Source organism: Narcine bancroftii, chromosome 7 (assembly GCF_036971445.1).
Source record: "Narcine bancroftii isolate sNarBan1 chromosome 7, sNarBan1.hap1, whole genome shotgun sequence".
NCBI classification, from domain to species: domain Eukaryota; kingdom Metazoa; phylum Chordata; class Chondrichthyes; order Torpediniformes; family Narcinidae; genus Narcine; species Narcine bancroftii.
The window spans coordinates 171,100,101-171,126,495 of record NC_091475.1 but is presented as its reverse complement, the minus strand read 5'-3'; the positions used below and the strand labels follow the sequence as shown (position 1 = coordinate 171,126,495).

The window sequence follows — 26,395 nt, the reverse complement described above, 5'->3', positions numbered from 1 at the left end:
CACAAATGGATTTTAATGATTTTTTAAAAACAAAGATGCTGAGACCATGAAATACACTTGGAGCTGAGAAATGGGTCATGTATATTCTGGTAAATCTCACCTGGGGAGATTTTCAATTATTCACATAATCAAATGCTAGTGAACAAATGCAATGAGACAAGAAATATCTGATCTTAGGGCCAAAGTGGCAGGTTTGCTTGTAAGAAGCAACACAGTAAAGCTCCAACAGATATAATTTCTCAATTATGTTTTATGAAACTATCCCAAAAATACAACTCAGTCCAGTTCATTAACGATGAATTTTTGAGGAGAACCTAAAAACAGGAGCAAGAATAGGCTCTTCGGTCCATCAAGCCTGCATAGCCTTCAACGGCTGATCTGATGATAGGCTCGTCTCCACCAACCTGCCTTTTCCCCATATTCCTTAATTCCTCTATCCAAGCTTATGTTAAATATATTTACTGAAGTAGCCTCCACTGCTTCAATGGGCAGCGAATTCCAGAGATTTACCACCCTTTGGGAAAAGCAATTCCTCCTCATCAATGTCCTAAATCTACTCCCCTGAATCCTGACGATATATCCTACAGTTCTATTCGCACCCCCCCACCCACCCACCAATGGAAACAACTTTCCTACCTCTCTTACCTATGCCTTTCATTTTCTATGTTTCTATAAGATCCTTTCATTCTTCTAAATTCTAGCAAGTACAGCATCAGCCGCCTCATAGGCTAACTCACTAATCTCTGGAATCTATCTGGTGAACCTAGTCCTCTGGACCATCGCCAAAGCCAGTACAAGTCCTTCTCAAATAAGGATGTACTGCACTCAGTACTCCAGATGTGGTCTCACCAGTACTTTGTAGAGTTGCAGCATAACCTCCCTGTTCCTAAATTTAATCCCTCAAGCAATGAAGGCCAACATTCCATTTGCTTTCTTGATAGCCTGCTGCACCTGCAAACCAACATTTTGTAATTCATGCGCAAGCACTCGGAAGTTCTACTGCACAGCAGCATGCTGAAATTGCTTGACATTTAAATAATAATCTTCCAACTTGCCTTCCCAAGTGGATAACCTCTTATTTACCAACATTGTACTCCATCTGCCAGACCCTTGCCCACTCAGTTAACCTATCTAAATTTCACTGAAGACTCTAACGGCCAGTGTGGAGTGGGAGAGAATTTCTTGGGTAGGATTCATGGCCTTATGTACTGCCCTACCCTGGTCACCCACAGATTGGAGGAACAACACTTTATTTTCCATCTGGGCATGCTTCAGCCAGATGGCATGAACATTGACTTCACTGCTTTTCATTCAACCTGCTTGCCTTTTCTTCCCCCTCCCCATTTCCTGCCTTTCCACCCCCCTCCTCCTCATTGCTGCTGTCCTCTCCCTCCCTTCTCCATCAATCATCTCTTGCCCTGCCACTCCCCTCTTCCCCCTCCCATTCTTTTATTCTGACACACACTCATTTTCTCATACTTTGATGAAGGGGTCAAGCCCGAAATGTCAGTTCTGCTTTGCTACATAATGGACACTGTGACAGAGTATTTTGAGGTGGTTTGGCAGGAATTACTAGAGCAGCTTGCACACACACATTTTAAAACACAAAATATTTGCAGGACTTTAAAGAGTGCTTTTTGCAGAAAGAGCAACAAAGTTGCAGAATACAGCTGGCCTGAGAGAGCATGTGATCTTTGCAGACAGAGACAGAAGAGTTTGGCTCTCAGGAAGGGTGTGAAAAAGAGAGAGAAGGAGTCACAGAAATCAGTTCCAGAGGGACAAGCTGGGAAACTTTGGAAGGCTGCCTAGTCAAAGGAGAAGACTGGCGGTGTGAAAGGTGACCTGAAAGAAAGAGAATCATCTGGAAAACCCTGAAGGGGGCAAGTTTCATCAGCAAGACTGATTGAGAAGGAATCAGTTGCAGATGTCCTGGAAAAGGAACCTCTCTCTGAAAACCAGCAAGAACCCTCCTGAGAGGTAACCATTTGCCTGTTAAGCACCAAAGACAGGTGAACTTTGTTAATGTTAACTTCTGAGCACAGTACAAGAATTGCCTGCAACCAGTGAGATTGGACTGTGATCCAAAGAACTTTTCTAATTTTCCAAGGAAGATTCTAGTTTACAACATACTCTAAACAGCATCAACTTAGATAAACAATTTCACTTTGTCAAGTAATTGCCGGTACTGATAAATATTTTGGATTCCAACAAATCCAATTTAATCAATTACTGCAACATCAGTATTCTATTTGTCAAAGTGGTGGAAGGTAGTATCAACAGAGCACCACCTACTCATGCAATAACTTACTTAATGATGATCATCTTGTATTCCACTAGAACTTCACTGCAATTTTGAGTCAAATTTGGAAAAGAGCAGCATTTCTGAGATTAGGCGAGAGTGATTGAAAAGTAACTTTTGGGTGAATTCAGTGCTGAAGAGTAAAAAGACAGAAAGGTTGGAGGAACTCAGCAGGTCTCACAGCAGCTATAACGAGGTAAAGATATAAAACTAACATTATGGTCCTGAGCCCTTCTTCAAAATATGAGTAAAAAAAAGGCAGGCATCTGAATTGACAACACACAAAAGAGCAACAAATCTCTCTCTGAAAACTGACAAGAACCTTCCTGAGCTGTAAACACTTACCTTTGAAGCACCAAAACCTAGTGAAGATTCCTAAATATTAGATTCTGTGCACACTATAAGAATTTCCTGTTACCGTTGCTGGGCAAAGTGGAGATTAAGGAAGCAGAAATGTTGGATCGTTTTTTAAAATGTGTATGTCAGACTCGATATATCCCAGGCTGCTCTGGGAAGTGAGGTAAGAGTTATCTGGGCCTATAGCTATGATTTTTGAATCATTTCTGGTCACAAGGAGGGTACTGGAAGATTGGAGAAGAGCAAATGTATTCCATTCAAGTTCGCGTGGCACAAGATGACACATAGCCAGGAAGGACAAGAAGCTGTGGAAAAAAGTCTGTTGCTCCGCTGCGAAATCTCTTTGAGGGATGCCTACCATGAAGAAGTTCTCCTCTTCTTTGATTCCCTCTCACTGGTCCCCATTGGCACTCCCTGCTGCTCTCAAGCTCTACGACCACATCCTCACCCAGACTCATTTCTACAGTGACGACTTCTTCTTGGCTACTTGTCTCTGTTGGCATCTTGAGTCGCATGGATTCCTCCTATCCATACCAATTAAATCCCTTTGTCTATTGGCCTGTGCTTCTCCCACTGCCCTTTCTTTTCTTCACCACAATCTTTTAATTCAGGTGCCTGCCTGCTTTTACTCATACCTTGAAGAAGGGATCAGGCCTGAAATATCAGTTATACATCCATATCTCCAAAGAATGCTATGAGACCTGTTGATTTCTTCAGCATTTCTGCGCTTTTACTACAATCGCAGCGTCTACAGACTTTTATGTTTCACTCCACAGTACAGTACTAAGATCAAGGGAAAAATCTGTATTGCCGAGGAAATGCTGCACAGAGGCAGTGCACCTGGCATAAATTAGTCTTCAATAACTTTCCCTCCATCAGAATTCAGATATGGGGATTCTGTCAGTCACTGTACAATATTTAATTTATTTTGCAATTTTCTGATAATGATGAGGATGATAACTGGAAACTGAAATACTTGGACAAAAGCTGTCAAGAGTAACAGCAACACAATCATTGAACAGTCATACCATTCTGTTACATGCATCTCACTTCCCAGCACTTTAAAAGCATTGTCCCACCTACAAGACAGCAGTCAACAACCTAACAATATGGTCTCCACCTGCCTGGGTGACAATATTTCAACAGCACTCAAGAAACTCTGAACTATCCAGCTCAAAACACCACAACCACAAGCTTTAAGTTACTTCAAAATTCACTAGAGATGCCAAGGACAATCTAGAACAGGGGTGTCAAACTCAAATTCACGGAGGGCCAAAATTAAAAACTTGGACTAAGTCGAGGGCCGAACTAAATATTTATTGAAAATTTTCAACATCATCTGCATGTTTTCTCTTCTTTCAACATATGTAATGTTAAACTTTTTCTTATTAAAATAAATGTTTAATAATAGTTTTGGATAAACTCTTTCATTGTCATTGTCATTGGCCCATTTCCTTTGGAGTTCTGAAACCATGCACATGACGAGTCAATGAGGGATGATTAAAGCAGTGGTCTTCAAACTTTTTCTTTCCACCCACAGACCACCTTAAGCAATCCCTTACTAATCACAGAGCACCAATGGCACAGGGACGCGAGTGGAAAGAAAAAGGTTGAGAACTGTTGTATTGTGGTAATTGTTAGGCAAGTGGTCAGAGAAGGACCCCCCCCCCCACCCCAAGAGAGGCTTAAATCACAGGAACAAAATAAGCTTCCGTCTCACTGCTCCCAATCTTACACACAGTCCTGATGTGGAATGTGGGGTCGCAACTCCACGTTCACCCGAGTTCAGGTGCTGTCTGTGTGGAGTTTGTACGCTCTCCCCTGGTCTTGGACCAACAGGTCGGTCGCCTGACGAAGGCACCTGAACCCCCCGTTGAAACGCCGGCGTCCAGGGCGGTGGAGGAATTGGCTGAGAAGAGCGCGTTGCTCCCACCCCCCTCCCATGGTTGGAGAGAGATTAAACTGTGATCTCACGGTGCCGGGCTCGTCTCCAACAAAAGGAGCGGGAGGCAGTTCCGCCGCGCTCGGAGCGAGGGGGAAGGCATCGCCAACGAGACGTTCGGTCTGGCGTCGCCGCTGAAGCGCAGACCCAGCGAGGATGGTCCCCAACTCCAGCCGCGTCTGTGTGTCCGGGAGCCGGGCGGGCTGAGTGCGGCGCTCCGAGCCCCGGGATTCGTGACTCTGAGATCCCTCCACACCTCCGGCGTCTTCATTTTCACCTTCAGTGTGCATGCGCTATATTGGCGCAGCAGCCAGCGGGCCAACTCTAATATATATTTAATATGATCTTGCGGGCCAAATATAATTATATCGCGGGCCAGAGTTTGACATGTGTGATCTAGAAAATACCCAGTAGGAACATGCCAGGGCTTCTTCCCAAAGCACCTCCCAAAATCCACCATCACTTTTATCTGAATCGTCAAGGATAGCAGACACAGGGAATTCTTACATATTTAATTCCCCTCCAAGTCAAACTTGACTCAACTTTAAAATAAAGTGCTGTTTATTTTCAGTCATTGGGTCAAAATCTTCAGACTATTTATCCAATGACAGTGTGGAAGTACCTTCACCACAGGCACTGCAGACATTCAGGGCATCTCACCACTGGCTTCACAAAAACAATTAAATACAGCCATTTGCCAGTGACCTCACCAGGACTGTTCACTTTCTTTGAATTAAAATGGGAATTTTGGGAGGGAAGTAGTTCAAATGATTACGAGGGCTGTGGAGAAGCTGCAGTAAATCCTGTCATTGTCACTGTTGTCAGTGTTTTATGCAGTTTACTATTTATGTCACAATTGATCCAGTTCCTCAACTGCAGAATAATAAATGTTTGTTTGCTTTCCAATGCAACTTGCATTTTCTCTAACATATCATTTTTTTCAGAAAGGCTGTAATAAATTGATCCATAATATATTCCCTGGATCAATAATAATGAATGAAGAGTTAGAATTACAATAATCAATTTAAAACTATTTTGCTTTGGCACTGCAGATGTTCAGACTTTAATTGCCCGTCATATTTAATTTAAACTCAACTCCGCTAGAAAAGGAAAAAGTTTGTTTACTTTGAAAGCCACGTAACTTGCATACATCTGTGAGATCTCTAAACTGAGAGTTGGAGTAAATATATATTTATCTGAAATAGTTATCAAATAAAGTGAAGATTGAGCAAAATGCAATCTGCTGGAGGATCTCAATGGGTCGAGGAATTATTGATCTTTTGGTTTGAAATCACTCATTCAGACTTGAAAGGGGGATAATTCCTTTCTCCCCACAGATGCTGCTCAACCAACTGAGTTCCTCCACCAGATTGTTTTTCCTTTTTAAAATACCTCACAGGTACACGATGATCCTTTATCCGGATATCTAAAATCCAACAAGTGGGGAGAGAGGTGGCAGCGTGAGTTGGATGGGCGAGAGACCGGCAGCGAGAGACCAGCGGGGGGGAGACTGGCAGCGCGAGTCCGGCGAGGGCGGACGAGGATGAAAGATCAGCAGCGCGAGTCGGGCGGCCAAGAGACCGGCAATGCGAGTCAGGTGGGTGAGAGGGGGAGACTGGGAGCGCGAATCAGGCAGCTGAGAGACCGAAAGCGCAAGTCGGGCAGGCAAGCGGGTGTTGGGCTAGCCAGCAGGGCGACTGGAAGGGGGTGGATACAGCAGCACAATTTGGATGGGCTTTCCGAAATCCATAAAAATCTGAAATTCGGAGCATATTGTCCCCCAAGGGTTCCGGATAAAGGATTGTGATCCTGTATTGAGTTTAATTTTAAAAAAAACATACACACATATCATTCCAATACATGAGTTGAAATATAGACAGATAATTTGTATTTCTCAAATAATATAAATTGTGTGTACCCTTCTCAATCAAACCCATTTAATCAAAATATCTCAAAAGAAAAAAAAAGACAAAAAAAAGAACCCCCCATTAATCAAACCCCTCCCTCTGAACAAGTTTAATTTGCATATTTAATATACATAGGAAACCAGACAACCGCTACTCAGGAGCATCCAAACATCCTAATTCTTTAAATTAAGGTAATACTCCATGAATGGGCCCCATGTCTTGTTAAAAATTTACCTTTACATCTTTAACATTGTATCTGATTTTTTTGTTTAAACTTAGGAAAGACATTCTGTAAACATTGAATATGAGTAGGTGAAGTTCTGTCTTTCCATTTCATCACGATTACCTGTCTAGAAATCAACGAGGTAAAAGCTGAAATTTGCTTGAGATGGAGTCAATTGTTTTTCCTCTTCTTGAGAAAAATCAAATAAAGCATTTAAGGGGCACGGTTCCAATTTGACCCTACAAATGACTGATAAAGTTTGAAAATAATTTTTCCAAAAATTTTCTAAACTGGGGCAAGCCCAAAACATATATATCAATGAAGCATCGAAATTTTTGCATTAATCAGTGTTTTCTGTCCTAGATCTTGGCGTCTTGAAAATCATTGTCGATGTAAATTCCAGAAGTAGCACTTTTTAATTTTGTTGATCAAATTAGCTAAATATTCATCAGTTATAAGATTGTAAGAGAGCGGAGTGGAAATAGAGCATTTGGCCCATCAAGTCTGCTCCACCACGTGAATCGTGGCTAAGTGAGTTGGCGGAGACAAATTCATCATAACGTAGAAAAATATGATAAACGCACAACAATATGTATTTAAATAATGGGATTGGATAGCGATTCAAAAAAATCTGGGTGCTGTTTGTTTACAAACCATTGAAAACCAATGTGCAAGAGAAGCAAATGATAAGAAGGGCAAATGTTATGTCGAGGATGCTTCTACTGGCTGAGTTGTCAAGGAACAGTTTCAGAATAAGGGGAAAGCCAATTCAGATCTCAGCTGAGAAAAATATTCTTCTGAGGGTGATGAGTCTTTGGAAGGATGTGGAAGCTACATTTTCATTCAAAACAGTAATTAATAGATCTCTGGGTATCAAGGGAATTAAAGAACATGACAATAACATTACAAAATTGTGGTTTGGTGGTTGATCACCCATGGGTTGTACAGGCTGCTTCTGCTCCTAGTCCTGGTCTCCTCTACATTAGAGAGGCTGGGTACAGACTGGGAGATTGCTTCTTTGAACACCTCAACTCGATCTGCAAGTGCCCACTCATTTCAAATCCCCATCCAATTCCCCTGTTGAAGACCTCCTGTTTCCATAAAATATTCCAACGTCATCTTCCTCCCTGTCTCCTTTTGTCTCGCTCTCTTTCTCTCTTCCCTTTCCTCTCACAGAGCCAAAATCAATTCCCATTTTCCTCTTATCATATTCAATTAACACCTTTTGGCTGTTAGGTCTGGACTTTTCCCCCTCCTATTCTTCCCCCTTAGTCTTTAATCTAGATGCTTGCCTGATTTTTGTTAATACCTTGAAGGGACCGGGCCCGAAACGTCGGTAACACATTTTTACCTCCTACAGACGCTGTGTGACCAGCTGAGTTCCTCCAGCATCCTAGTATGTTCTTCTGCTCAACAATACACTTTAAGGGGATAAGCTTGAACCAACGTAAATTTTCTTTGCCAACAATTCCTGCATGATCCACTTAAAATCTTAAATGATGATGATCTATACATTTTATAATTATTTTGAATAACAGAACCTTGCCACACCTTACACAAGGTTCTATGACCACCAAAATTTCTAAATTTAAATGGATAATAAAATGAACTTGTATCGAGCAAGCAATTATTAAAATGTTGGTTTTACTGGCCTGGATTTTATTAAATCTGATAATGCTCCACCAGCACCATTCCTCTCCACACTTGCAATGTCTGGATTCTGAAAGTCAACCCTGCTGGCCCAAAATGCCCTGGGTCATCCAGCATGGAACAGCAAAAAAACAAGGCGTCACTTAGAGCATCAGCACACATGAAACAAGTCAAAAATGGGAAAACACTCAGAATTACGGAGCAATTATTATCCGTCACCACTGAAACTCGGACTTAGTTAAGGAGGGGAAATATATTAACCCTAAATGCAGGAAATAATTAATCCTTTCTGAAAGAAAGGAAATGAATGGAACTGCAGAAACTTACCAAATTCTGGGCCATTCTGTTTGCTGGATACACAAGGGAAGATTCATAATAAATATGAAAGTTAAACACTTACACCCCTTCTTCTTGAGGTCCTTTTTGCTTCTCTCCTCTTCAGTCTCATTACCTAAAAACAAAAGAAAAAGATGAATTCTTCAGGTTGAAGTTCAAGAATCACAAAATAGCTATTCCTAAAGTTTAATTTAGTTTTCAGAAAAAAGTAATTTCAGTTTCTTTATTTCATTAGGTGTCATGCACCGCTTCATTCTTTTTTGCTATTTGAGATTGTGAAAATTTCCCTTGAGGTTTGAATGGTGCAATGTGCGCCTGTGGCAATCTAGCCAAACTAGGATGAGAAAAATTCTTTTCATTGACTAAACTCCAAACAAAATGAAACATGGTTTTCTGAGCCAATTCTTACTGGGATTATGCATTAAAATGTAATTTTCAGGAAAAGAAAAAAATCATATATCTGGGTCAAATTTAATAAATGCGATTTCAAGATGAAACTGACTCAAATTTTTTAGAAGAAATTATTCAAGCCACACTATACATTAGTATAAAGCTCAAGGAAAAACGATTAATGTTCCTTCAGATTATTTTAAAAGAAGATCTGGTAAGTATTTTGAAAATATATTTGCATAACTATTATTGATTCTTCTTTCCTCAGTTTTTTCTTTGCTTGTAGAATGCTTAATGTCTCCTTGTTTGTGGTATTATCAGGAGTGTGACAGATTGTTATATATAGATATATTTTTGAAAGATAAATTGTGGGGTTTTCGTAGCGTAGGTCACAAACAAACACAAACTTCACAGCACATATCTCATTTAAAATGCTAGAGCTCAGCTCAAGCCAGACAGTCCAGGCTCCCAGTGCCTTTGTAAAGACGATGGAAACTGCTTTGCTGAAGGACTTCACAAGTAAGTGTTAATTGGACATGCTGTGGAGTAATGGATTATTGTTTTGGAAAGCAATGGATGAACGGACTCAGAAGATTGGGTCCGGTGCTGCAATCTGTCTAACATAACATAACATAACAATTACAGCACGGAAACAGGCCATTAGGCCCTTCTAGTCCGCACCGAACCAAACACCCCTTTCTAGTCCCACCTCTTTCTAGTCCCACCTCCCTGCACAATGCCCATAACCCTCCATCTTCTTCTCATCCATATACCTGTCCAACCTTTTCTTAAATAATACAATTGACTCCGCCGCCACTATTTCTCCCGGAAGATCATTCCACACAGCTACCACTCTCTGAGTAAAGGGAGTTTGTTGTTTTTAGGAAGTTCATGTGGTTTTGCAAGCAGAGAGAGTCAAAAAGGTTTTTCTCAGAGAGAGAGAGAGAGAGAGAGAGTGTGGTGGTTTTCTGCAATGGCTTTTGGAAGCTCGTTTGAACCCCCATTTTGAAGACTGGTTGTGAGTTCTGAGTTCAGCCTGTTCAAATCCCTTGTGGTCCATACAAGAGGAGATGGCTGGTTGTGTAATGTTTCACCTGAGATAAGGAAAACAGAAAAGAAACTCTGTGGTGACCTGAAAGAAAGAGGTTATCATCTGGAAAATCTTGATTGGGCAAGTTTCTTCAGCAAGACACTGAAATAGCTGATCGGAAGGAATCAACGAACAAAAAAAATGTCTCTCTGAAAACCAACAAGAACCTTCCTGAGCAGTAACCATTTATCTTTCAAGCACCAAAGCCTGGTGAAGATTCATAAATATTAAATTCTATGCACAGTATAAGAATTGCCTGATACTGGTGAACATGGAGAAGTGAGATTGGACTGTGAATCAAAGAACCTCTCTGAAATTATACACACATTACATACATGTGTGCTTAGAATTAGAAGAGAGTTAAGTTAATAGTAATAAGTTAAAGTTTGATCCTGTTTTTATGTTTAAAGAATTTCTATTGCTGATGGGCCCATCACAGGAGGAATAATTTTCCTTGATTTTTGATGATGATGATAAATATTCTTCCAGACAGGCCCAGGTACTTCAAGGGATTTTTAAAAAACTTTTACACATGGAAATGCAAATTGTAACAATAATTATTACGAGTTCACAGCTGTAACACAGAATTATTGCACCATGAAAATGGGAAAATAAATGCATCTGCATAAAATTTTAATATTGAGTAAACTTAACTGGTTCACTTATCTATCCCGCTGATGTTTTGAAGTAACTTGAATTTGAACATGGGATAGTGACAAGGACCAAAATAAAATTAAATATGTAATACTTTACCTTAGAGACAGCAAAGAAATTATCTCCTTTCTCCGGCCTTCTTTCCAAAGAGAGGATGATTTGTGACAAACGTGATAGATAGAGAAAATACCTCATTCCAGAAATTATTCTAACAGAAAAGATTTGGCAGAATGAGCCTGAACTCTCGTGTTGAGAAGAATAAGATATAATTCCAAATTTCTTAGAGGACTTGACAGGAAAGACGGAGGAATGATGGTTCCTCTGGTATGGGTGACAATCTCAAAATAAATAGTTGGCTCTAAAAGTGAGATGAGAAGCTTAAAAAGCACTTCTTCAAGCAGAGGTAACAAAGCTTCAAAGGTATTAGAAGTCATGCATTTGCAGGACTCCTTCTCCTCTCTGCTTCTGTGGCTTGGGGGTAACTAAAGAGGAAATTCATGAACCACAAACTCTTTCACAGATGGGACAGATGATGCCTGAAAGGGCAAGTGAAGAAGGTAATTTGTGAGGTGGTCCATTACTTCCGTACCAAGATGGGGTTTCTGTGTGTGCCCAATTAATTAACTTGAGTTCTCAATCCCACTCCAAATGCTCACACTCCATTTTGAATGTACATGGGGCAAAGATTTGCAGAAACTTGACATGCCTGACTCTGGGGAAAAAAATTAGATGCTTTACTAATGTAATTAACCTTAATTTTCTAAATTCATGGGGTCCTTTCCTTCATTATTTTCAGAATTTACGGTTTGGTTGTAATTTTTTTCATGCATTAATGGAACATGTATATTAAATCACAACTTCACAAGGGAAGTGTTAGATTATTAGAACAGTTTTTGTTTATATATATTTTTTGTCTTTCATGGGTTGCTTACAGCTATTTATTAATTATGAGCATATATTGAAAAGAGAGACTTGCAGAAATCATGGGGGGGGGGCAGGTACGTTGTACTTCTTCAAAAAATGGTTTCAGTACATTCTGGAATATTTTAAACTTCCCATTTGAGAACTCACTTTTGGAGTCACGTGTCACAAACTCAAATCATGTGACCTGTCCAATGTGGTGGACTGAGTGCAACTTGGTACTCAATAATGAGCACTCGGCCTTGGAAAAGACACTGGTTTTGGTTTATTTTCTCTAACAATGAAATTTGAGAATTTTGCAAGAAAGTTAACTCGGCAATGAAAGGGAGTGGTAGACCAAATTAAACATAACCCCACCAAATACACAAGGAAAAATTGGCATCTATTAGTAAATCTATTAATCAAATAGTAACAATATGTGGAAGTGGAATATTACAGCATGAGTATGAGAGTTTATTGTCATATACATAATTTCATCAGATGCAAGGATGGACAATGAGATAGACAACAGACTCGCCAAGGCAAATAGCGCCTTTGGAAGACTACACAAAAGAGTCTGGAAAAACAACCAACTGAAAAACCTCACAAAGATAAGCGTATACAGAGCCGTTGTCATACCCACACTCCTGTTCAGCTCCGAATCATGGGTCCTCTACCGGCATCTCCTACGGCTCCTAGAACGCTTTCACCAGCGTTGTCTCCGCTCCATCCTCAACATTCATTGGAGCGCTTTCATCCCTAACGTCGAAGTACTCGAGATGGCAGAGGTTGACAGCATCGAGTCCACGCTGCTGAAGATCCAGCTGCGCTGGGTGGGTCACGTCTCCAGAATGGAGGACCATCGCCTTCCCAAGATTGTGTTATATGGCGAGCTCTCCACTGGCCACCGTGACAGAGGTGCACCAAAGAAAAGGTACAAGGACTGCCTAAAGAAATCTCTTGGTGCCTGCCACATTGACCACCGCCAGTGGGCTGATATCGCCTCAAACCGTGCATCTTGGCGCTTCACAGTTTGTCGGGCAGCAACCTCCTTTGAAGAAGACCGCAGAGCCCACCTCACTGACAAAAGGCAAAGGAGGAAAAATCCAACACCCAACCCCAACCAACCAATTTTCCCCTGCAACCGCTGCAACCGTGTCTGCCTGTCCCGCATCGGACTTGTCAGCCACAAACGAGCCTGCAGCTGACGTGGACATTTACCCCCTCCATAAATCTTCGTCCGCGAAGCCAAGCCAAAGAAAGAAGACATAAGTATAATGTTCAGGGGCACCAAATTCCTTACTTGCTGCAGCCACACAGATACATAGCATCAATTAAAAGTACCATAAAAAAGGCAGAAAAAAGGAAAAATATAAAATGACAGATAAATAAATATTCAGGAATAAGAAGCCAAAAGTCCATTTGCCTGTTTTTAGCTTTTCAATCCATGCAAACTTATTTAATTTACTTGATATCAATAAACATTCATTGTTACAAGATTAGGGTAGAAATGAGAGGTAGACATTCGGAACTCTGTGATCTATTTTTTTATTCATCTTCAGGTCATATGAGCAGCACATGGATACCACTTATTGCCCATTCCTGCAGGGCACCTTCTGCAAAACCATGTGGGAGAGGCACTCCCCTGCTGCTGCAGTGTATGGGGTTCCAATATTTATTTGAATGTTCCTTTATCATTAGTAAATCTATTTCTATGTCTTAAAATTGTGCAACTGAGGGGGAATTTCAATGTATTTCAATGTGCCTGCTGCCCCGATCGTGGCAGAGATCAAGATTTGAGAAGTACCATCAGGGCAGCATTGGTGAGTTGCTGCGATGTGCTTTCTAGATGGTGGTTACTTCAGCCACTGATAATTGAAAAGTTTCAAGTGCAAGTGCAGTTGAGATTGGAGGACTCAATTGCTAATTAAGCAGCCTGCCTTAATCTGGATGATGTTAAATTTTTTGGAGGTCCACTCATCCAGACAACTGGAATATACTCTATCGGCTCTTGCAGGTGATAGAAGCATTGTGGGAATCAGGATGTGAATCACAGGCCATCCAACCTCCTGATCTGCTCTTCCAGTCTCAGTATGCATGAAGCTGGTGTATCGAAGTTCACAGTCAATTTGAACTCAAATGAAAACAGAAGAGGAGAATTTGAAGGCAGATATATGGATACAATAAAGATTATTGAGGTAAGCATAAATGTGGAGCATCTTCATAAATGCAGAACAGACAAGAGAAGCTGTGTGTTCTATTACTGCTCCGAACTTATGTTTGTCAAAAAGTCATACTTTATGAGTTTAGGATTAGAGCACTCATTTGCTCCAACCCAAGCCCAACTTTATTTTATTCCATGTTCCTATCGACTACCTTTACATTTAGTTCTTCACCTGCACACTTGAAGCAATTTACTCATGCAATGAGGGAGGAAACTAACATGGTCACAGGGGAAGTAAGCAAACACCACAAAGAGAGCACTGGACCCAGGTTCATGGCTAGACCATGGAAAACATACATTACTTTTCTATCTATCAGGAGGTAGCTCTTGGGAAAAGCTGACATCAGTGGAAAAAAAAGATCTTCAATGTGCCAGAATAATCTTTGGTATATGAAGATCAAGACCCAAAATTTTGCTCAAAACTCAATCAACAATTGAACAGTGGCAATAACAGACTTGCTTTCTGCACCTGACAGTTAGAGCAGGCCTCACCACTTTTGTCTTTACAATATCCATCAAAGTCACTGGAAGGAATGCAACTAATGCATTGAAGTCCACATTATACTCAATCAGTAACATTGTGCAGGCCACATCATTCACAATCCTTGTACTAAACTCCCAGATTAAACAATTCGTTCAGACTTCTATCACAGTCAGAGGAAAAGATTCAGGGATATGGTCAATCCTCCTTGAAAAATATGTTTGTTGACAAAGCAGAGAATCTTGGTAGTGAGAACTTTGAGACCACACATCAAAACCATCTCTTTGCACAAGGAGCAAAATGAAAACACCACTTCATAAATGATCCACCTTCTGACTCTGTTAGGCTGATTTTTTTTTTTTGCTATGTTTACAGGTGTTCTGTAAATTCAAGCAAAACACAGAGATGCTGGAAGAACTCAGCCAGTCTTGCAGTAGCAGAGTAGATAAAGACATATTACCCGATATTTCAGGCCTGAAATGTTGGTAATATATCTTTACCTCTTATGGATGCTGCAAGAACTGGCTGTGTTGCTCTAGCGTCTCTCTGTTTTGACTACAATCACATTATCTGCAGGCAGTCGCATTTCACTTCTTATATAAATGCAAGCTGCGGTGTTATTAATGTAGTAAGCCATGAGCATCCAACCCAAATGTGAATCTTGAAATGGAACTTACCCCAAATGTTTTCTCTTAAAATGGAGATGGCCAAATAAATAAGATTTGAATTTCAAAGATAATATTTTCATTGAATTTTTTTTTTAATCCTCTAATTTGGTTTGATTTATGTTATCTAATACGTGACCAATTGCTTCTTCTCCCTTTATTCACAACTTCAGCAATTATTCTTTCCAAGATACCATATTACTTATTTAGAAGAAAATTAGGAGTATCATGTAACAGCTTTACCATTACTGTATTTCACTCGTGTAAGGTGCACACATATATAATGTGCAGGAAATCATAAATTGAGTAAAAATATTTTCATAGAATGCACACGCATATACTGCACAGGTGTCGTATTCTACATTCCAACTTACAAAAGAAATTCACATTTACTTGGGACAAGAGACAGAGCACATTCCACTTTCTGTCATAGTTAACCTCACACAATTAACAGCCAATCAACTTCCCCCAGAGGTGTCAATCGTGCATTATATAGATGATCTCCTGCAACACATTAATAAGTTTTGGAGAGGAATTAATTAAATAAATCAAAGACAGGCTTCAGAATTAAGCAGGATTTTAATTCTGTTATGATTTAAAAAGCCCTTCTTTAAACCCTAAAAATGATTAAACTGATGCCATGGGGCTGAATCAACCTACTATTGTCTCAGATCAGAGGCACTTGATATGTTAATCTCCTTGCTCAGGGGGCAGGTCTGGGCAATTAATATTAGGCCCTTACAGGTGGCCTGAACACCCCATTGTAAAGCCGCATATTCTCCCCCATGCGGCTAAAGACATACTCACCTGAATGCTCCAAAAGCACCTCTGAGGCGCTGACACCAACCCTCCTCGGGGAGGGATAATCGGTGGAGTGCTGAGCTCCGCCGAGGCACCTGAATGTGCTATCAGCCGGCTACACAACTCCCCGCTACCTGACAGCCGCCCCCCCCCGGCCCGCTACCTGACAGACCCTACCCTACTGGGGAGGGGCAGCTGGCGGGGGAACTTCGGGGCAGGGACGGCTGGTGGGGGATGGCCGGTGCAGGTTGTCACAGCCCAGCTGGCCACTCCTTCACCGGGGCCACTCTCTGCGGCTCAAAATACGGCATAGCAATGGCGGTCTTCCCTATCCATAATCCCCTACGCAGCACTAGTCGCCCTTCCTCCATCAGATCCGGAGGCACCACAAGACGCCTCTGGATATGAATAGGTCCTTTCAGGTGGACCAGGCAACGCTGCAAGCAGCCTTTTAGGCCTGCCACTTGAAAGGTGAGTCTACAGGTTAAGATCCGCTCCTGCCGCCACCCTCAAGGCGGAGGGTCCACCTGAAAGAGCCTATTGATAAGGAGCTGTGCCCTAGCCAGAATATCCTGTTTCTCAGAATACCATGGCACTCAGGCTAAGAGGATATTCCCAAGATCAAAATTTCCCACGCCCGCTATAAACTATTTCCCACGCCCACTATAAATTGTGTGTGTTCTTACAATGCCGCTATTACATTCCCACACTCGCTATGTTGCCGGTTCGACTTTCCCTCACCCGCTATAAATTGTGTGTGTTCTTTCAATGCCGCTATTACATTCCTACGCTCGCTATGTTGCTGGTTCAACTTTCCCACACCCGCTATAAATTGTGCATACTTTCAACATGTAAAAATATTCTTGTATAGCTACACACACATATAACGCATGGGGAGGATACCTGGTTTGTAAAAAAATGCATACCATGTGCGGTATTCGAAGGTTTGTTAGTCAATTTGTCAGACTATTTATACCCTTTGTTGAGTTTGGTTAACCACTTGACACTGTTTATAATAGATTGCCTGGTTTTCAGCTCATGTTGCCAAAAGCGCTAAGGGAATTGTTATTTTAAATGGAATACTTATCCCTTGAACTTATAGGAACTCTTTAAACTTCTCCCAGCACATCATTTAGAACAAATTATAGCCCTTATCAGATGTTTCACTTTGAAGAAGCTAATTTCTCCATTAGAATCAGAATTTTAATTTATTGTCATGAACATGTCACAAAATTTGTTGGTTCACTGCAGCATTACAGTGCAAATATTGAAATTAATTACATTTCAAAATAAATAAATAGTGCAAGAAAATAGGAGAAAGTGAGATAGTGACTGTGGTTCATTGTCCATTCAGAAATCTGATGGCAGAAGGGAAGAAGCTGTCCTTGTGCTGCTGGGTGCTCGTCTTCAGCTCCTGTAATTCTTTCCCGTAGGTAGCAGTATGAAGAGAGCATGGCCTGGTGGTGAGGGTCATTGAGGATAGAGGCTGTTTTCTTAAGGCACCACCTCTTGTAGATATCCTCAATGAAGTGAAAACTGATGTTCACGATGTCACTGGCTAAGTTAACAACTCTGAAGTTTTTTTCCTGTCCTGTGCAATGGCATCTCCATACGAGACAGTGATGTCAACTAGACAGAATGTAGACATTTTTGAGCATCTTTGGTGACATACGAAATCTCCTCAAACTCCTCTGAAGTAGAGCCGCTGGCAAGCCTTCTTCATTATTGCATCGACATGGAGGCCCCAGGACAGATCCATGGAGATGTTGACACCCAGGAATTTGAACTTATTGAACCTCTCCACTGCTGACCCCTTGATGAGGACTGGTTTGTGTTCTCCTGATTTCTAACGTTGAATGTAAGGTTGTTGTGGTGATACCACTCAACTAGCTGATGTATCTCCCTCCTGTACGCTTCATCATTGCTCTTTATGATTCTGCTGACGACTGTAGTGTCATCGCCCTAATTGGCCCCTTATTTAAAATGCTTTAAGTAAGCAAACAACTATAGACTAAATGAAAAATACAGTAAAATGAAAATTGAAATATTTCAAACTCATGGCTTACAATAATCTCTAATCTGTCCAGTTTTAGCAGCATTTTCCCTGACTAGAAACATCACCCTTCCTCCTTATTACATCTAAAACAACAGTACTCTGGAACACGTCCATGTGCTGATCCATGTTATAACCTCATCCCTCCACCCTACAATTCTACCTGCATTGAAACAGACCCAACTCAGAACATTATTCCATCCATGATCAATCTTTCTATTTCTGTCTTTACATTTACAGGCTTAACATTTTTTACCCCCACCATCTGTTCTGGCTCCCTTTCGAGCAGCACTAGCAAATTTCCTTCAAAGATATTGGTCCCAATCCAGCTCAGATATAAACTGCCCTGCTGGTACAGGTCCCACCTTCCCTGGAAAGAACCCAATGATCCAAAAATCTGAACCCCTCCCTCCTGCACAATTCATTAGCCACATAGCATGCTGCATTATCCTCCTATTTCTGGGCTGAGAAGCACATGGCATGGGTAGTATTCCTGAGATCATACCTCTTGAGGTCCTTTGCTGTAATTTAGCACCCAACACCCTCAACTCACTTTGCAGGACCTCATCACCCTTCCTATTCACAACATTGGTCCTTGCAAGGACTCGACACCAGGCTGCTCAATCACCTACTTGAAAATGCCGTGGACTCAATCAGACACATCACTGAATCTGGCACCTAAAAGGCAACATACCACCCATCCACAGAACTTCTTTTCTATTACCCTTACTCCATACGCCATGTCAGAAACCTGACTGGGGTAGCCTAACATATTAGGTCACCCCCTCAACAGCATCCGTAGAACAATGCAGCACAGAAACAGGCCCCTTCAGTCCTTCTAGTCTGTGACAAACCATTTTTATGCCTAGTCCCACTGACCTGCACCCAGTCCATAGCCCTCCATACTGCTCTCTTACATGTTTTTGTCCAAATTCTTCTTAGATGTTAAAATTGAGCCTGCACTCACCATTTCAGCTGGTAGCTAATTACACACTCCCACCACTCTCTGTGTGAAGTTCCCCCTTATGTTTCCTTAAACTTTTCCCCTTTCAACCTTAACCCATGTTCTCTGGTTTGTAACTCATGTACCCTCAGCGGAAAAAGCCTATTTATATTTACTCTTTCTATCCCCCTCAAAATTTTAAATTCCTCATGCTTCTATGCTCCGGGGAAAAAAGTGCTAGCCTATTTCTGTTTCTGAAGTCCAGGCTACATACCAGTAAATCTTTTCTGCACTCTTTCAATCATATTGATATCTTTCCTGCAGTTAAGTGACCAAACCTGCACACAATACTCCAAGTTTGACCTCACCAATGTCTTATACAACTTTTCCATAACATCCCAGCTCCAATACATAATACTGATTTATGAAGGCCAATAAGCCAAAAGCTTTCTTTACCAACCAATTCACCTGTGACGGCACTTTCAGGGAATTCTGTATTGTATTCCCACTTCCCTTTGTTCTAACGCACTCCTCAGTCCCCTACCATTCTCCATGTATGTCCTTTCTTGGGTTGTCTTTCCAAAATGCAACACCACACACTCGTCTGTGTTAAATTCCATCTCCCATTTTTCTAGATGGTCCAGATCCCTCTGCAAGCATGGAAAACCTTCTTCGTTGTCCATAACACCTTCAATCTTAGTGTCATCTGCAAACTTGCCGATCCAATTTACCACGTTATTCAGATCCACATTATTGATATAGATGACAAACAACAATGGTCCCGAACCAATCTCTGATGTACACTACTAGTCATAGGCCTCCAGTCTAAAAAGCAATCATCCACCACTACTCTCTAGCTTCTTCTGTCCAGCCAATATTGAATACGGTTCACTACTTCACCATGAATACTGAGCACCTCAACCTTTCTGAATAACCTCCCTTGTGGAACCTTATCAGAGGCCTTACTAAAGTCAGGTAGATAACATCCACAGCCTTTCTTTAGTCAACTTTCTTGGTAACCTCCTCGAAAATCTCTAAATGATTGATGAAACACAACCTACCACGCACATGTTGACTATCCTTAATCAGTTTCTGGCAATCCAAATAATTGAATATACAATCTCTTAGAACACCTTCCAATAATTTACCTACTTCTGACGTCGGGCTCACCAGCCAATAATTTCCAGGCTTACTTTTGGAGCTATTTTTATACAATGGAATAACGTGAGCTACCCTCCAATCCACCTCCAGCACCACACCCATGGCTAAGGAGATTTTAAATATTTCTGACAGAGCCCCAACAATTTTTACACCTGCCTCCCTTAAGGTCCAAGGGAATATCTTGTCAGTCTCTGGGGATTTATCCATCCTTATTTGCTTTAAGGCATCAAGCACCTCTTCCTCTTTAACCTGTATCGGTTTCATGACCTCACTGCTTGTTTTCCTTATTTCCTTCGACTCCATGCCAGTTTTCTGTGTGAATACTTATGAAAACAACATTTAAGATCTCTCCCATCTCTTTTGGCTCCATACATACATTCTGATCTTTGAGGGGACCTTACTATACCTGTAGAAACCTGTAGGATTTTCCCTCACATTTTCTGCCAAAGCAACCTTGTGTCTTCTTTTAGTCTTCATAATTTCTTTCTTGAAGGTTTTTTTTGGAATTTTTAAACTCTTCAATTACCTCATTTGCTCGGAGTTGCCTACACCTGCTATACACCTCTCTTTTCTTCCAAACTAGATCCCCAATATCCCTATGCTTGTTAACTTTGCCTTTAATCCTAACAGGAACAAACAAACTCTGTACTCTCAAAATTTTACCTTTGAAGGCCCTCCACTTACCTCACACATCCTTGCCCGGAAACAACATCCCAATCCACATATTCTAGATCCTTTCTCATTTCTTCAAAATTGGCCTTTCTACAATTTAGACTTCCAACCTGAGGTCCAGACCTATCCTTCTCCACAATTAACTTGAAACTAATGGCATTATAATCACTGCACCAAAAATGTTCCCCTACACATACCTCTGTCACCCTGTCCCGTCTCATTTCCTAATAGGAGATCTAGTTTTGCATTCTCTCCAGATGGTTCCTCTATACATTGATTTCAAAAACTTTCCTGTCTATATGTAGAAGTTCAAATCTCCTACTTTCATTACCTTGTGCTTCCTGCAGCTGTCTGCTATCTCTACAGATTTTCTCCTCCAATTCTCATTGACTATTGGGTGGTCTGTAATATAACCCCATGAATGTGATTAAGTGGCCACTGGAATCACAGTGGACAAGATGAAATAACCACGCAAGGAGTTTCTAGAGTGAAACAAACAGATTTACTCTTCACCTACACAATCTTTTAAAAGCCACAATCAGGCGCTCGACATTCGCTGACATCACAAGGCCAGTTCAATGCCTTCTCGGAGTTGTGGTGCCGCCATAGCGCTGCTATACGCCACCCCCCCCTCCCAAACTGGCAAAAAGGTTTGCCTGTCTTTTAGATGATCGACCTCTGCAAAGACTGTTGGCTGCTGCAGTGGGGAAGACTTGTCCGCATGAGCTGGTTTAAGCCTGTCAATAGTGAAAGACTGTGGCTTCCCTCCAATGTCCAAAATACAGGTTGACCTAGTTTGTCTGAGTAACTTATAAGGTCCTTTGTAAGCCATCTGTAAAGGTTGACCAAGTGTTCCCCTACAGACGAAGACATATTCACAGTTTTTCAGGTCTTCAGGTACAAGAGCGTTCTCAGTGCCACAATGGTGGTATAGGAGTCAATTTTCCTACGGTCTCCCTTAGCCTGCTCAACAGTTTCTTAGGATCGTCGCTGGAGTTAGAATGGTAGGGGACAAACTCCCCTGAGACCACCAACGGTGTGCCATAAACAGGTTCCGTAGATGAAGCTTGGAGGTCCTCCTTTGGAGTTGTTCTAATGCCCAGTAATACCCAGGGCAGCTCATCAGCCCATTTGGGCCCTCTAACCGAGCTATCAAGGCTGACGAGATGTCAATTAAATCTTTCCACCATTCCATTGGCCTGGGGATGAAAGGCATTTGTATGATGTATTGTTGTACCGAGCAAGTGAGACAAGGCCAACCACAGCGAGGAAGTAAATTACCTCTATCCAAAGTAACATGTACTGGTAAATGCCCATGCACAAGTGTCTGCAGTAGCATCGACTATAAGCATGGCCTCGGGCCATTGTGTAAACCTTTCTATTACTGTAACAAGACAACAGTATCCTCTTGAGACAGGAAGTAGATCAACAATGTCAACATGGACATGAGCAAAAAGCTGCGCTACTGCTGGGAAGGACTCCAGTGATTCCTTAATATGCCTCTGAACTTTTGCTTTCTGGCAGGCAATGCAGGACCTTGCCATTTATGTAATGTTTTTTTCAAAGACCGTGTCACACGAACCTGTCCAAAACCATATGAACGGTCAATCAATGGATGTGAGAGACCATGTAGTGTCGAATACTCAACGTTTCCATGATGCTGGAACTACTGAGCATGGGTGTCCCGTTATATCACAAAGGAGTAATTTACCATGAACTCCAAACTGGACATCTTTCAACTGCAGGTTCGTGATTGCAGTCCGATAATCATTTGTCTCGTGGCCCTGTTCTTGGGCCATGGCCAAAGCTGTGTAGTCAATATCTTGACTGCACAAAACCTTGAGTGGAGCAGAACAGGACAGTGCATCAGCTCTACATGATCTTTTCCAGAAATATGTAGTATTTTTGTGGAGAATTCTGAAATGAATAATAATTGCTGTTGTTGTCATGCTGATCAGGGCAATGTGACCTTGGAAAATGCAAATGTTAAGGGCTAGTGGTCAGTGTACATAGTAAATTCTCTGCCCTCCAAAAAAAATGGAAGTGTCGAATACACATGTAAATGGCCAAAAGCTCCTTATCAAAAGCACTGTATTTCTTCTCTGCTTCACAAAGACAGCGGCTGAAGAATGCTAAGTTTCCATTGTCCATTGACATATTGATGAAGTGTATCTCCTACGGCCATACTGGAAGTGTCTGTAGAAAGGGTGGTGTCTGCATTTAAAACTGGGTAGCTGAGCATAGTGGGATGAGACAGCATATCTTTCATCTTCAAGAAGGCATTGTTTCCCTCTTCAGTCCAATGGATGGTTCTGGCATTTCCAAACAGTAAATCAAAAAGAGACTTCATGATATGAGCTGCTCCTGGAAGAAAGCGATGGTAAAAATTTACCATCCCCAAGAATTCCTGCAGGCTTTTAGCCATAGCAGGTTTCAAGTACTTGGTAATGGCCTGAACTTTGGATGGCAGCGGAGTCACGACTTCCTGAGTAATCCTATGCCCCAAGAAATCAATCATTGCTTGCTCAAAAACGCATTTATCCAGATTGATGAAGACGAATAAAAAGTGTACAAAGATGTTCCAAATATTCCTCCTTAGTCCCACTGGCCACTAAAATGTCACACTAGAGTGTGACATGGGTCATTATCTTATCTTTCCTCGATGTCCTTTTTAGCCAGCCAATGGATGTTTGCATTAGCCCATACACCTCCAAGACCCTCTTATCATAATCTGGCATTCGTTCTAAAAAGAGCTGCTTGAATAGTATTGGGCCTTTTGCCAGCTGCCAGGAATAGCAGTTCATCCATTAGTTCTGAAGGGGCACAGTCTCCCAATTCACTGAGCTGTAGTAGATTAGTTGCCCTTTCCCTACAGGATATACCATGTACGTGTAATAAAAGTGCTTTAAAAGCATCATATTTGCTGGTAATGTGGTGGATCCCGAAGGAAGTTGCCGACCCTCTTAGTGACAGCCTGGACCAGGACACTGACAAGATGGTAATAACGAGTGGTGTGCAATTTGACGTTGCGAAGGTGAAATTGTGCTTCAGCCTGTTGGAACCACTGTTCAAGCTCAACTGTCCAGAAAGGTGGAAGCTTCACAGCAACGGCTGCAGACACCATGTTTGTCCAAAAATATGTTTTTGGACTCGCCGGGGTCACCAAATGAGGCCACTGGAATCGCAGTGGACAATAACGGAATAACCACACAAGGCATTTTTAGAGTGAATCAAACGGATTTACTTTTATCATCCGCACAACCTTTTAAAAGCCAGAATCACGCATTCGACGTGCACTGACGTCATCACTCACTGACATCACGAGGCCAGTTCAATGCTTTCTGGGAGTTGTAGTACCGCCATAGTGCTGGTACAATTATACCCTTCCCATTCCTCAGCTACACCCATATAGCCTTAGTAGATGAGCCCTTTGGTCTGTCCTGCCTGAACGCAGCTGAGAAGCAATGCCACTCCTCCCCCTTTCATCTCCCCATTCTATTGCATCCAAAATACAGGGGTATCCTGCTCTGACTGCCTTGGACTATGTATCAAATTTGGAAAAAAAATTATAAGAGGCAACCAAAACGGAGATTCAATAGGGTGACAAAAAAAATAATGAAGCAGAATAAAACATGCAATTCCCTAGGTCACCTGTCCTGTGTGATTTGTGTACTCTATGTGATACAGCAATAGTAATCAAACATTGACCTTTCTATTCCATAGCTGAAATGGAATCAATTCCATGTCTCACACTTCAAAACAGGACACATTTAATTGCTGCTTTCACTGTCAACCACCTTGTTCAAGCAATTTTCCCAGTTATCCTTCGAACATTTAAATATAGCAGTTGTTGTCAATTTGAATTAAATTAAATTTAATTTAATTTAAAGTTTGGTAGATATTTATTTTGTTTACTGGGCTAAAGTCTCAATGAAGTTATTCTGAAACCTGAAGACAATGCAGACTCTTAAGGAATAACTTTCTGTAACCGGTCAGATCCAAGGTACTGATGAAAACACAAAATCTATTACATTGTCACAATTTATTCCACCCCATTCTTTTGAGAAACAGGTCAAATATGAAAAAAAATCCAGCTTTAAACTAGTGCATTATCAGAGTTTTTGTGAGATATGCCTCTTTTTCTAATTTTAAATGTGAACCATTATGGCTTTATATCTTGATTAAGCTCAGTGACAGGAATACATTTGTAACTTTCATTTTGCACTCACTTTTCAAAAAGATGCCCACTTACAAATTTATGCAATGGCATCAATAAGGAACATTAAGGTAACCCCCTTGTGCCTGCATTTCCATTCATTGTATTGGCTGATCCTTCAACTCAGCATAACATTCCAGCATTAACACCATAACCCTTTTACAGGGAGTCCCCAACTTAAGACCGTAATTAGGACTGAAGGATCAGTTGTTTCTCAGAATAGACACGTTAGAATTTTGCCCGTGCGCGTGGAGTTCCAAAGTCTTAAAGCAAGCTTTTTATTCAAATCTTTTTTTCATTGTAGTTTCTTTTGTATTTGACAAACTATAACAGGGATAGAGGGCATGTAAGAGTCAAAATATGCGTACTTACCTTGTTAGTTGGCATTCCGTGGTCCACAGGCTGGGCATGGCCACCTTGATTCCTTTGCGAAAGCGTCAGTTGCCGATTGACACATGCACAGTGGGTTCGCAATATTGGAGTCACCAACCGGCGATTCACGCATGCGTACTGTAATCAAGAAGACCGTGCCCAGCCTAGGGACCCCAGAATGCTGATTAACAAGATAAGTACACATATTTTGGCTCTTACAAGTCCTGTATCCCTGTCATAGTTTGTCAAAGTCAATAAAAACCACGTAAATTTTATATTTTTTAAAACTTGGCTGTATGTGCCAAATGTAAATTGAGTAAGCCATGAGTCGGGGAGTACCTCTATACCCCCTTTATATATCATTATCAAAGTAAAATGTTGCATAGAGCCATAAATGAATGATGTCAATGGATATAACTCCAAGCCACAAAGATTAGGCTTAGACCATGGAAACAGGCTCACAAGCCCAGTTTTCCCGCTTTAGTCCCAATTGTCTGCATTAGCCCATACACCTCCAAGACCCTCTTATAATAATATCCAAGAATTTCTTAAAGGAAGCAAGTGGTACTTGCCTCCACCACTTTTGGTTGTCAGCTCATTTTTTGTGCCTATGGTATTCTCTCTAATTGGAAAACTGTTCTTTCTTGTCCCTTCCAAGTCAAATTTAAAGTTCAAATTTATTGTCAGACAACCCCGTTGTCCCGGAATAATTTCTACTTATCGGTAGTGTAAAAAACTGTATTCAAGAAAAAAGATAAGCATGCAAATTAAATAAATGCTAACTGAAAGAAAGAAATGTAAACAGATTGACTGGGCAATACAGAAATAAATATTCAGTAATCAGTAATGTGCCAAATAAGACTCTTTAAATGAGTCCCTGATTGAATTTGTCATTCAAGAGTGATGGTGATGGGTAGCAACTGTTTCTGAACCTGGTCAGACAAGTCTTGTGGCATCTATATATCGGCAGTGACAAGAACAGGGAACGTCCTGGATGGTATGGATCCTTGATGATTGCTGTTACCGACGGCAGCATTCCATGTAGATTTTCTCAATGGT

At 41.3% G+C, this 26,395-nt stretch overlaps 1 protein-coding gene across 1 annotated transcript in view; it reads right to left on the bottom strand.

Moving 5' to 3' along the window:
- ddx10 (DEAD (Asp-Glu-Ala-Asp) box polypeptide 10) overlaps positions 1–26,395 on the bottom strand; it is a 199,686-nt gene that overhangs the window by 54,056 nt on the left and 119,235 nt on the right. The window contains exon 16 of the mRNA XM_069891292.1: positions 8,779–8,829. Coding sequence (XP_069747393.1) covers positions 8,779–8,829 — 51 coding nt within the window. The remainder of the gene's footprint in view (positions 1–8,778; positions 8,830–26,395) is intronic.